Source organism: Leptosomus discolor, chromosome 2 (assembly GCF_034619465.1).
Source record: "Leptosomus discolor isolate bLepDis1 chromosome 2, bLepDis1.hap2, whole genome shotgun sequence".
In the NCBI taxonomy this organism is placed as follows: domain Eukaryota; kingdom Metazoa; phylum Chordata; class Aves; order Leptosomiformes; family Leptosomidae; genus Leptosomus; species Leptosomus discolor.
Window position 1 is genome coordinate 11,399,778 of NC_141392.1, and position 12,454 is coordinate 11,412,231.

At 44.0% G+C, this 12,454-nt stretch overlaps 1 protein-coding gene across 1 annotated transcript in view; it reads right to left on the reverse strand.

Annotated features, from left to right (window-relative positions):
• Positions 1 to 1,156, reverse strand: part of LPGAT1 (lysophosphatidylglycerol acyltransferase 1) — a 60,744-nt gene extending 59,588 nt beyond the window's left edge. The window contains exons 1-2 of the mRNA XM_086461872.1: positions 1,137 to 1,156; positions 421 to 688 (exon numbers count right to left, since the gene is read on the reverse strand). Of these exons, the coding sequence (XP_086317998.1) occupies positions 421 to 658 (238 nt within the window). The 5' untranslated portion in view covers positions 659 to 688; positions 1,137 to 1,156. The remainder of the gene's footprint in view (positions 1 to 420; positions 689 to 1,136) is intronic.
• Positions 1,157 to 12,454: the final 11,298 nt, after the last annotated feature.

Sequence of the window (12,454 nt, forward strand, 5' to 3'; positions counted from 1 at the left end):
GGAGACGAGTTAGAGACGCATAGACTTAATGAAGAAGAGTTTGGCTCCACCAGCTACATACACAGTACAAATCAACTCTCTTTCAGGCAGATGTACCGTTTTCATGTAACAGTAAAACAAAGCGATTACAATACTTTGGAAAAATCGTATTTCCAATTACACTAAGACAAAACACAGATTAAGAAACTCTTACTTAACACGTAATAAGTTTGTATCTACAGTTTAAAAAAATGTTTCAGAACAGTTAGCATCTCAATCCAGAAATACAAAGCATCTGTATAAGAAACCTAAAAGAAAAACATCCCCCATATCCACTATATGGACATATTCCCCTACACGGCCCCATACTAAAACATCTATATTTTAACATTTGTTTACAACTTTATACTTGTACATTTTAAATTAATGAGACATTCTTACCTGTGTATCCTGCCCACCATCCCCAGGAAGCCACCATAGCTAAAAGCCACTTAAATAATACTCCTTCGATATACCAGAAGCTTTTACTATCCAACACTCGGAGGGGCTGCAGCACAATTAAATACAAGACGTAGGACGGAATAGCAACCAGGTTATTGGCGACCATAAAAGCGAACCTGAGGAGTGCTTTCAGACAGGTATAGCCCACCCGCTGGGCCTGCTCTAAAGTCACGGCCATTCTCTTCACAGCGGAGGGCGCGGGACCGTCCTACGGGGAGAGGAAAAGCGAGGCACAGGTAGCGCTTTCCGAGCGGGGCGAGGCGAGGGAGCCTGCCCGCCGGCCCCAGACCCAGCCCGCTCCCACCCCCGCCGCCAGCACCGGGAAAGGACGCTACCCCCGCTCCAGGGGGGCACGAAGGAAGCGGCGCGACCCTCCAGCCGGAACCGCAGTGCGGGCCGCCTCGCCTTCCCTCCCCTCACTCCTCTGCCCTCTCCTCTCCCCAGAGGGCTCCGGGGGAACCCCAGCCCACGGCTCCCCCAAGGGGGACACACGCGCGGTCCCAGCCGGCCTCCATCTTCCCCCCCCAAAAAAGGTCGCAGGCGCTAACGCGGCTGCCGGCGGCCTCTCCCCGCGCCCCAGAGCGGCTGACAGGAGCCGGGGCCCGCGGGCGGCGCTGAGGGGAGCGGGCGGTGGCGGGCCCGGCCGCGGGACTCACCTCCGGCAGCGCGGCGGAGCGGCGGCGGAAGCGGCGGCGGGGCTGGGGGAGCTGGGCCCGGCGGTGGCGGCGGTAGTCCCGGCTGGCGGCGGCTGGCGGCGGCTCATGGACCCGGAGGTGGCTGGCCCGGCCGCGGCAGCGCTACTCGCCCTGCGGCTCCCTGCGGAGAGAGGGGGGCGGGCGGCGTGAGCGCGGGGGCCGGCGGGCGGGGAGGCGGGAGCGCCGGGCCGGGCGGGCAGGCGCAGACCGCGGGTTCACCTCGGTTCTCCCGCGCCGGCGGCCGGACCGGGCCTGGTACCCCTTCCCCTCCCTGCGGGCTGGGCTCAGCACAGCGCTCCGCGGGCGGGACCGCACCGAGCCCCAGCCCCGCAGAGCCAGGCGGGTGCCGCGGGTGGGGGGAGGACCCTGCACCTGTTGGGGGCGGGGGCGCGGCCCGGCCCGGCCCGCGCAGGGTCCGTACCTCGGCACCGCCGCCTCCGTCCCCGCCGCGGGCAGCGAGGGCCGCCCGGGGTTCATGCCGGCCGCTGGGGCCGCGCTCCCCGCCCCCGCTGGCTGCGTGTCCGCCGTGACCGCCCGCAGCCCAGAAGCGGGGCTGGCGCTGCAGCGAGCGCCGCCCCCGCCGGAGAGCGCGGGCGGCTGCGCCCCCCGCCCCCTCAGACACACACACACAGAGGCTCGGCAGCAGAGCCGGCTCCGCCGCCGGGTGGCGGCTCCCCCCGCCCTCGGGAGCGCCTCCCGGGCTGGCCCGCGGGCTACCCCCGCTCCGAGAAGAGGGCAGAAGTAGGGGCTGCCCCTGCGGCGGTCCCCACGGGGCTTTTGCTGCCTTCGCGGAGGAAGGGGAGCAGCACAGCCCGGCCCCACGCCCCCGCCCCCTTGGCGACCTACTGCTTTAATCCCCCTTCGCAGCTATTTTGGTTAAAGTTGGGTAATCGGAGAAAGTGGAAGAGGGGACACTGTCCCAGGCCCCCTCAGCACCCCCAGAACGACCCTTCTGGCCCGGACAGCAACAATAGCTTTCATTTTAGCGCTGTAATCTTAAGTCCCTTTTGCATGCTTTTTCTAGATCAACTTCTCCAGCTTTTTCCTTCTCTCTCATCCCTCGCCTACAGCCACAAAACACCATCTTCTACTTCCAGAAAACCCCTGCGGAGGTCCAAGATCTCCAGTGATGCTTGACCCCAGCCCAGAAGCAGCCGAGGGGGTAGACTTCACAGTCCCCCACAACACCGCTCCATGGGGCAGATTTTTTGCCTTCTGTGTAACTGCATCATCCCCTGTGGCAATAGAGGACTGTTGTCTCTCCTCCATTCAGTGTGCCGGTCAGATACAAATCTGCTCCTGTCTTCTCTATAACCCCTGTACAGGCCTTAGAAAAGCGCTGTCAGACTTCCTTCAGCCTCCTCCAGGCTGAGCAGGCCTGGTTTCTGTGGCTTAGTTCAACTATTCACTGAGCAAAATGGCTTGTGCAAGTGATTTCAACTCTATTTGGGTTCTTAAAGAAGAGAAGCAGATGAAAGAAACAACACCTTAAGGAGAAGATATGCTAGAAGGTCTTTTGTGCTGGAAAAAAAAAAAGGAAAATTTTAAAATTGTAATACTTAGACTGAAAAACATATCGCTTTCACGTACAAACTATGCCATGTGTAAAGCTAGTCCACTGTTTCCTAGACAATGAGTCTTCAGAGATGACTGTACCGTCTACAAAATTAAATCCCAATCTCCGTTCCAGGAAGAAAACAAAGTTGTTATTGCAGACAAATTTCATTTGAGAACTTAAAAATGTAAACAACCAAATAATGCCATCATGTTCTATTTGAGCAAAACAAAACCAAACTGCCAACCTCCTTGAGAAAAAGGACACATCTTGCATAAGTGTTTCCAAGTCTGAGTGTTTTTCTGTCTATGTTATTTTTATTACTAGGTTAAATCTGACAGTTGCACTAAGTAATCATTATGGAGTCAGCTTGAGCTCTTCTGAAGTGTTAGCAGCTTCAGTAAGACTTGGCTTGGGTTTTTTTTCTTTTATATCTCATGCAAACAACTCCAGGCATGCACTTGAACTTACTCTCAGCAAAATTTTCCTCCAAAATCCTCGGGTAGAAAAAGGACAAATTTTAGGCCATAATTAAAGTTATGTTTCAATTTTTACATCCCAACAGCAGAATGAAGCTTTGTTTACCTATTATTCCAAGATGAAAAACATGAATTATAATAAATTTTTATAAAATTTGGTATATCTCAGTAATTTTACTTACAGTGTATGATTTGGAATAATAGTCTCAAATCTGATGCATCAGAACGAGGCACTGCAGAAATGTTAGACAACTAATGAATTAGGCAATTTATACTTCAGAAAGGAATTGCACATGGGGAAGCAGGCGTACAAAGCATTCTTTGTCAGAGTGACAGCCTTAAAGCTTAGGAAGCTGTGGTTTAGCATTGTGCTGAATGAGCTAGTAGCAAAGACCCACCCCTATTCCTCATTTCCTGGACTTCACATGGACAACCCAAGTCCTAGGAAGTGTGCACAATGGAATACCCCTTACAGGTCTTGAGACGCCTGCTCTCTGTCATCCAGTCTGAGCCTATGAAGAATCCTTCCTAGTATAAAGTAACACGTACGTGTATGTATGTGACATTACCGCAAACAAAAAGAGGAAACAGCTAAGCAGTAGAAATTTTTTTTGGTTGGTCAATAACTGTTAACGCTGAAGATCGGAAGTTTCACAACTGGTTTTTGGTTCTGATTTTTTTTTTTTAATTCTGATTTCTGGAAGCACTTCCTCAATCTCAGACCTTCATGAGCTTTCATTATATATAAATGAAATGCAGAAAAAGGCAAAAGATTAATATAAGCAACTCTCACTTTGTGGCCTTTTTAACCGTTTCTCTAAAGTTTACATATTTTTTTGATTGAATACCCCCCCATAACTATGTCTTTTCAGTCTCACAGAAATACTGACAGGGATGTCACTACTGATCACTGTAAAAATACATTTTAGTGTGCTTATTAACTAGTAGATACAGATACATACATTGGTATTATTAGGTGATTAACTGATGTCAAGGATTGCTGGAGCAGATAATTAAATATTGGAGTTGTCTTGTCTCCCACTCACCTCCAAAAAAAACCTACAGACCAAAAAACACAGTAAAAGGAGGTTAGACTTATTCCTGCCTCTAAGAAGGAGAAACATGTTATTACTGAGGTGGGGATGTTACACGGTAATAACACACACATTTGTAAAATTCAGTTACTTTAAAAAGTTATCCTCACCAGCACACAGGTTGCTGTGAGGGAGCTGCACAGTCTGGAAGATTCTTACTGCACATAGGCTGGATTTGATCACTGTATCTGGCTGCAAGGTTCAGCTCAGGTTTTAGTCATAAACTCCTTGAGAGACTTTTGAAGAAGATAACATTTTTTGTCTCTGGGTACACTTCAAGAAGTGATTAGCCACTGCCATTCTCATATGCTACCGTTCAGTGGCACATATTTGCATTCCAACTTTGCCGCAGCATTAGAGCTGCCTGCAAGCGTGGCTGCAAGGAGGGAATGCATTGCAGACATTCAAGTAGTCCACGAGTCACAGAGGCATGGATAACCATAATGAAATCCAGGTTCAAAGCTGTAAACACCAAACCAACTAAAAGATTTGTTTCTGGAGTTCAGAAAGTTTTGGAATGCTTTTGAACCTCTGCTTGGGTCAAAGATTGGGGAATAAGAAGTTGGTCATTTGTCCCAACCAAATTCAATCAGCTCCCTCTGCTTGCTTTCCTTGTAGCAAACTGAAGTCACAGATGCCATACGGTCCGAGAAAAAAGGGGGTTAGGAGGATGCACTCGTGTGCTGGTGACACTAAAACCAAAATTGCCTTTAAAAATCATAAAGGCCTGTCATACAGAGAGCAAAGACAAGAAAATAGTCTGAGAAATCTCAGAAATTCTACAGAGCAGAAACCAACTACTGTTTCCAACCTCTCAGAGCAACTTGCTACTTGGGAAATTGTATAAAAGCTTTACAGAAAAAAAAAATAGCATGACAGGAAAAATGAAAGTAGACAAAACTGCCACGAGGAACTACAAAGATGGGAGCAGACTGCTGGAAGATGCCTAACATGGGAGCATAAAACCAGAAAGCATCCCAGGTGAATTAAGTAGTTACCATTAGATTTGGAAAAATAACAGTTTAAGGAAGAACCAAGAACAACTTAACACTATGTTTTCTGTGGGCTGCAATAAAGAAAGAAGGGAAAAGAACTGGGGAAAAAAAAACAAACTAAAACCAACAAACAAAAGGGAGGAAGTTGTGGGCCCTTTAAAAAAAATAATTTTTAACCTCAAATTCTGAGCTGCTTTACAGAGTGTCAAATACCCTGGTGTGGAGGACTTTTTGCATTGTTGTCTTCAGAACATTAAACATCTCATTAATTCTCATAATAACAGTTAAACCTTCCAAAATATTCTGTAACAGTAGCTTCCATTATGTTCTCTGTATGAGAAGCAAAAGTCACCTCCATTCTCCAAGTAAATTCTTAAATTTAAAGGACAGTATCAGTCACTCCACCTCTACCAGCTGTACCTCAAGAGGAACAGAGAAAACATGCTTGTTAAAGTCCCTTGATCTTTAGTGGCAAGCTGTTCTTAGGTCCTTTCTCTCACTCACCCAACAGTACACCACACTTTTGAAAAAGCTCTACTTTCAGGAATCTTTTAGATACACGAGTTCCTTTTGAAGACTCACATCCATTTATCACACACAAAATGCAAAACCCAGGCCATTTTCCTTTTCTGATTTTTCTCCTGGAAGTAAATGTTACCAGGCTACTTGACCTTTTATTCAAAGATGCTTTTATTTGCATCTTAATTCATTTGAAGGCACTTCAGGGTGACACGAAGGAGACATTAAAATGGAAGTAAATTGTGGCATTGAGTTTAACACTTGTTACTTTCCTGTAGTTACATAAAAATGCTTTAACCGACCTGAGACAGGACTCAGTCCCCTAACAAGCTCCCTTCCCTTGCCTGCCCCCCCGCCCTGATCCCCCATGTAGTGTCCCTCACCAAAATCAGCCAGCTGCAGACAAGTCAGCCTTGCCAGTTCCTATGGTTCTAGCATACAGAGTTGGTTTTGCTCTTTTTCTCTAATATTTTAAGCTCTTGGGTGACAGCCTAAGCTTATTTTGCATTAAAAATTATAAGCATCAGAGAAAGTATGCCACAGGTGTGACCAAAAATGTCAGGCTCATGATAAATGCATGCTTCCCCCCACAACCTCCCCCTGCCCCCTACTAGCTTGAGTTGACATCAGACCTCAGACAGTCTTGGTTCTAGCAAGACTGCAGGGTGCCAAGTTAAGGCCTTGAGTTGTTTTAAGGCCATTTTGTTTCCTGGGAGAAGGTGGCAAATAAGGTTTCCTGGTTTTAAACAAACAATCTATATAAACACAGAACCAAATAAACCAAAGAGTTATTGCTAGGGTAAGAGAGACTAAACAAACAGAAGGTATTTCTTCTGAGTAAATAAAACCAGCATTGAAGTAGCAGCGTCATGTTGTTCAACCCCAAATCTGTTTTGTTTGGTTTTTTTAAAAGCAGGAATTATTAAATATTATGCAAGTTGGATTGTCACATAAGTTCTTTGAGTTAACATTTCAATCCAAAGTTTTTGTAAGCCTAAATGAGACCAAGCAAACATTTTATAGCGAGGTATCGTTGCATTTGTAATTTTGTTCTAAGGAATTTTATATAGTTAGACATGGCCAGAAGAACAAACTCCGGCTCCAGTGAGGAAACATCCCCTCGCATTCCACTCCAGCACAATGCTTGAAATGCTGTCCAACATAAAGTTAAAATTTGACATACAGCTTCTACAGAGAGCAAGCTGAGCCATAGCCAAGGAGGCCATATGTCACGGAAGACACAGCTACATTAAATCAGTACAAGTACACATTACCAAGTGAGCTACCGGGGAAGAGAAAGACCACTCACATCTAGTGCTGGATCAGGCTACGGTCCCATCACTCTGTCTAATAAGTCCTGCAGCAAAAATGGATCTTTATACAGTGAGAAATCTCAACATGTGTACTGCACTCTGCCTGCTCTGCACTTCTGTTGGATTACTGCTGCTCAATTTCATTGGCCAACATAGTTAAGTCCTCTCTAGGGGAATGTATTTTTGGGCCATTTGATAGCTAATTCTTATTTATCGTGTGTTTTCTAACAGTTTCCTGAGGCCAAGGCAGTGACAAAATAGTTTTGCTGGGTATGGACACATATAAAGTGATAGTTCATAGAACTTTTTCAGGTGGAGATTAAGTTCTGCAATTTAGAAGTACTCTGTTATTTATGATTTGTCAAGGGTTCGTTTTTAACCATTTTTGGACACATTTATTTCCTTTGTAGCTCAAAAGCAGTGTGATAACCAGTATCTGTACTACTTTCACCACAAAGAATCTAAAGAGACTCTTAAGTATAAGCTACAGAGGGGGACTAAGCCATATGAGATGCTTCAGTCAAGGCTATCCTGACCTCACAAAAGAATTTGGGTAGATTCATGTCTGAATGTACCTACTCTTTCTACAGCATAGAAAGACCAAATGAAGGAAGTTTGAAGCTGGACAAACACAGCACACTCATCTTTATTCATGACATTCACCATTCGTAAGAAAAGTGAAGAACCAGAATATATCACATTTGAACAATTTGCCAGTTAGCCAAGACTAGTAGAAGGTGAGGCAGACATAACCATCTCGCCCTTTCTTCTACCAGCTATATACAAATTTCATCATTTTCCACTCAGGCAGAGGTTGTTAGCCTTCACAACAACACCACTCTCGGATTTTCCATCTCAATCTGTTTTACATACATTGTATATATCATCTTTATAATTTTTTTGGCTGCATTTGGTCTCGCATACCAGGAATATAAACCCTCTTGTTGCAGCTACATGTTCTGTAACTCCTATACAGATCCAGTAAGACTGCTTGTAATGTATTTCACAGTCATCCAAATTGAAAATGGAGAGGTTAGCTCTCAAAAAAAAGTTAAGTTTTCAATAGCTAAACTCCCTCAAAAGATACTTTAATCTCCTTAAAGATGCAGAAGTTAACTTGAAGTTTCCTTTTCTGGCTACAATTTTCATAAGATAAGCAAGAACTTACTAACCATACAGGGACAATGCCTTGAGTCTCAGATTTGTGACTTTTTAGTTGTTTCAGCAAAATACACATTTTGATGTGAGTCTCAGCATTGCAGTAACCTAATACATACCTCTTCCAACAGGGAAAAAAACCCACACCCTGGTTTTCCTACATTGCCATTTCATACCATCTAAATTTTCCCACACCTATGCCTGGAACTGTGAGCTGAATAATTCAGAAGTTTTGAGGTGTTTAATTTCTCTGAAATTAAACAAACTGAAGACTTTGACAGAGGCCATTTCTTAAAGATGAGTAACAGATACACAACAATGCAAACAGATGGTCAACGAGCAATGCTTTCATTTGTTACTGCATGTACTGTGTTTCTGACATACTGTGTCAATCAATGGGCCACTTCAGTTGAGCACAACAAAGCTGGGTTCATCTCAGTTACACACGTGTTTTTTCAGCCATTGACGCTACTGTCACCAAGGTAAGTTTGAGCTGAGGGTTTGCTTTTTGTTTATCTGGGGCTTGTTTGGGGTTTTCTTTTGAAAGAAAGGAGCTCTAGAGTTACTCCAACTACTTATTGAATCTTTAACTTCTGTGTTCACTTGGCTATGAAATCTTTTATCCATGCCAAATGGATTTAGTTCAATCATACCTACAGAATCATATTACTTAAGACAATGATATGCTGATTATATATAAGGTTGCACTTCACAAGATTTTTATAAGCCTATAAAGTTTGCATATGGAAGCACAGTACAAACACAAAGATGAAGCCAACCTGTCTTTAGGCAGACGGGACTCTTAACATTTTCTAGCTATGACACTGTTTTGCTATTAGCCACTTCAAAAAAACCAAAACATAGTAAAAACAGGAACTTGACTGCACTGAATTAATCTCTAACATTTTTCTCCATCTGTACTGGCAAATTAAGCACTACACCACATGGTCCTGATCACAAAGATCACATGCTGTGAGGTCAGTCATCAGATGAAGCTCCAATTTTCTTCAAGCTCATTCAAGTTCATTTCAAGTCAACATTTACCAGACTGACTGACTTGGGTTTTGGTAAACTCTTATCAACATCCAGTCAATGTTTGTAGATCAAACCGCAAATACAAGAGAACTAAATAAATACTTATCGCTGTTACTAAGATGATTTTCATACTTAAATCCCTAGTGAATAGCTTGTTATAAAATTAAAGAGGTATTCGGACTACTTTATCCTTCTTATGTTTGTTGGATTCTATATCATTCAAGCTAAAGTTAATATTGATGTTTCAGAAAAGTGGCAGTTTTTGTGGTTGAAAAAGAAAGTCCAATGGAACAACAACAGCTGCCTGTGTGGGGGAGTCTATTTGTCCATGTACTGAATTCCAGCGACTTCAAATAGCACTGTGCAAAGTGCAAAGATCTATCCCATTTGAGCTGACTGAAGAACTGGGGGCAAACTAATCAGGTCTGATCCAAGGTCCACTGGACGTTTCTAGGAAGTAGGTATTGTAAAACAAATACCATCACTGAAATTTGATCAGGACCGAGGTCTATTAAAAAACCGCTTTATCTTCCCTTCCAATTCAGCACAGCGTGCAATCTTCTTGGCTTATGACGCCACACGCAGCTTTGCAACTCTCTTGCTTAGCTTCCTCAAGACTATGTTTAACTTGGATACCAAAGAAGGTGATGAGGAATACGTCCATGCTGCAAGCTAGTTACAAATTTTTTGCACAAGCTGAAGCTGACTGAAGAAATACTGCAACACTGGGAAATCCAAAAGAAGAAGTCACACCATAATTTGCATTTAAGCTACATTCACCCACATCCTCTGCAGTCTCACTACCTGCCTGTTTCATGGCTGAAAAACGATACTGCTGTCTGTGTGCTGAATGTAGTAGAATACCGTTGTCCATTGTTAACAGCAATTAATCACTTCCTCGGGAAAAGTTCAGTTAAAGCTACTGTTGGCACTGGTCTGTGCCACAAAACAAACATGTTTGTAAGGGACAAATGCTCCATATTTTCATACCACAGAGTCAAGCGCTGCCCAAAAGCTCCACAGGCTGGTATGTGCATTAAGTGCTGGAAATGGTTCTTCCTAAAAATACCACAATTGTTTATCATTAGTGCTATCAATGCATTTCAACTTAATAAAAAGTTATAAAAGCCATTACACCATTGTTAACTGTGGCTAAGAAAAACAATCCTAATGGTGTGGATGAATCCAGCCAGACCACGAGGGACTACATAGCTTGATTTGCTCAGCCTAAGTCTCATAACAGAAAGGCAGAGGGAAACAGAACTAAGGTTTCAAAGCGATCAAGACGTTAACTGTAATGCTACTTTTTTGCTTAGATTTATCAAACTACTATGTCTTTAGAAAAAAAACAGTTATAAAGAACATAACACAACAGAAACTGCCTTTACTACACAGAAGTGATGCAAAAGGAAAAGACAAAAAGACAAAAACCTTTCAAACATCTGCTAAACTATTATCCCTTCCCCTCCCTTCCCCCCCCCCCCCCCCCCCCCCCCCCCCGTATACAAATACTCCTCTGCCCTCAACAGTCCCAGTTTCACTGACCTCCTTTGGACACACATACACCCTTGTCCATCCCACTTGGCCCAGGCTGTGGCTGATGGAACCTACCAGTGTTTTATGCCTGGTGCCTATCACTGTCCCAAATGCAACAGTTTCCCTACAGTCCCAGTTTTCACCTCTTAGCGCTCTACAGCCCCAAGGGTTTGAATGGAAGCTGGGGTCAAAAGAGCCCAAAGCAGGAGGAGGCAGAAGAGCATGACCTGGTCTGACAGCACATTTGAGTAGATACAACAGTACCTGCAGCATACTTACCCCAGGACACTCACCATATTGTTCAGATAGGGACACATCCCCAGCTTTGAGGGTTAAAAAAATCGTAGTTAAATGAAATTGTGAGACTGACTACTGAAGTCTCATTATTGGTACAACTCAGGTCTTTCTGCTTGCTTCCACTAATAACTGTCAAGACTGACAGACAGCAGTGAAAGCCACTATAATTAGATTTGGGGAGGGGGGTGGGCTGGAGAAGAGGAAATAGGCTGATGTGTTGAGGTTCTGAAAAATTATCAAACACCATGTGTCTTGTGTTAATGCTGAGTGGTAAAATGATACATCACAGCAAATTCAGTATCATAGAACCGTAACTGCTTATCACACTAAGCTGTGAGAACTTTGTACTGACTTAATTGAGGTCAAGATTTAATTGCGTGTCTTTTAGATAACATTTCTAAATGTCAGCATCTGCCTAAAGAGAAGACATTAATTCAAACCTTTTAGGCCAAAAATTTACAGAGAAGCAGAAAGTTCCAGTCAGAGCAAGAATATAAAAAAAGTAAGTAAAAAGTTGTGTTGTCATAAAATGCATCTTTATTGTCAAACTAAGTAAGGATCAAATCAGCAAAATGCTGGAGAAATAGCTAGATACAGCAGAGCACAGGCTTAGGTATTTAACCTACTATTCAGTGTTATTTTCTCTGTACTTGTGTATTGCAGGGGATTCTTGCTTCCTGAAATCAGCCTAGAATCCTCTTTTCCATTGTTAATAGTCAGTGATGACCAGAGGTAGACCCTTATTAAAGCAAAGCTACTAAAGATAAACACAAAATAATGCTGAAGAACAAATTACATTGGATTTGTTACAGCTTGTTAGTAAGGATTCTCAAGCTTCAGGGGTGAAGAAACAGGACATACTAGGGGGTAGTACTTTAATTCCAGACTATCTTGGTGCTCAACATTACCAGCTGACAGCCTAGTAGGGAGCAAGCCCAGCTAGGGCAACATCTTGGACATGGGAATCTGCAGGAGGATCTACCACACCCAGCTATAAAGGCAGGGAGGTGTGGAAGCAGAGGCTCAACACCTTCTAGCCCCACATCAGCTATTGTTGTCTCAAACTGGGGTGGAGGCCAGTAATTTGGAGGATGCAAATTATATTGCACATTCCACTCCCTACAATACACAGTCTTATTGTGGTAACTTCTGTCTCCAAGTGGAGGTAGTATAGGAGTTGTTGCATACCTTAAATATTAATCATCTCTCCCCTAAGGATGTGGTACACATTAAAAACAAACAAAAACAAACTCCAACCAACCCCAAAAAACCCAAAACAACAGCAGTCATTAGATGAG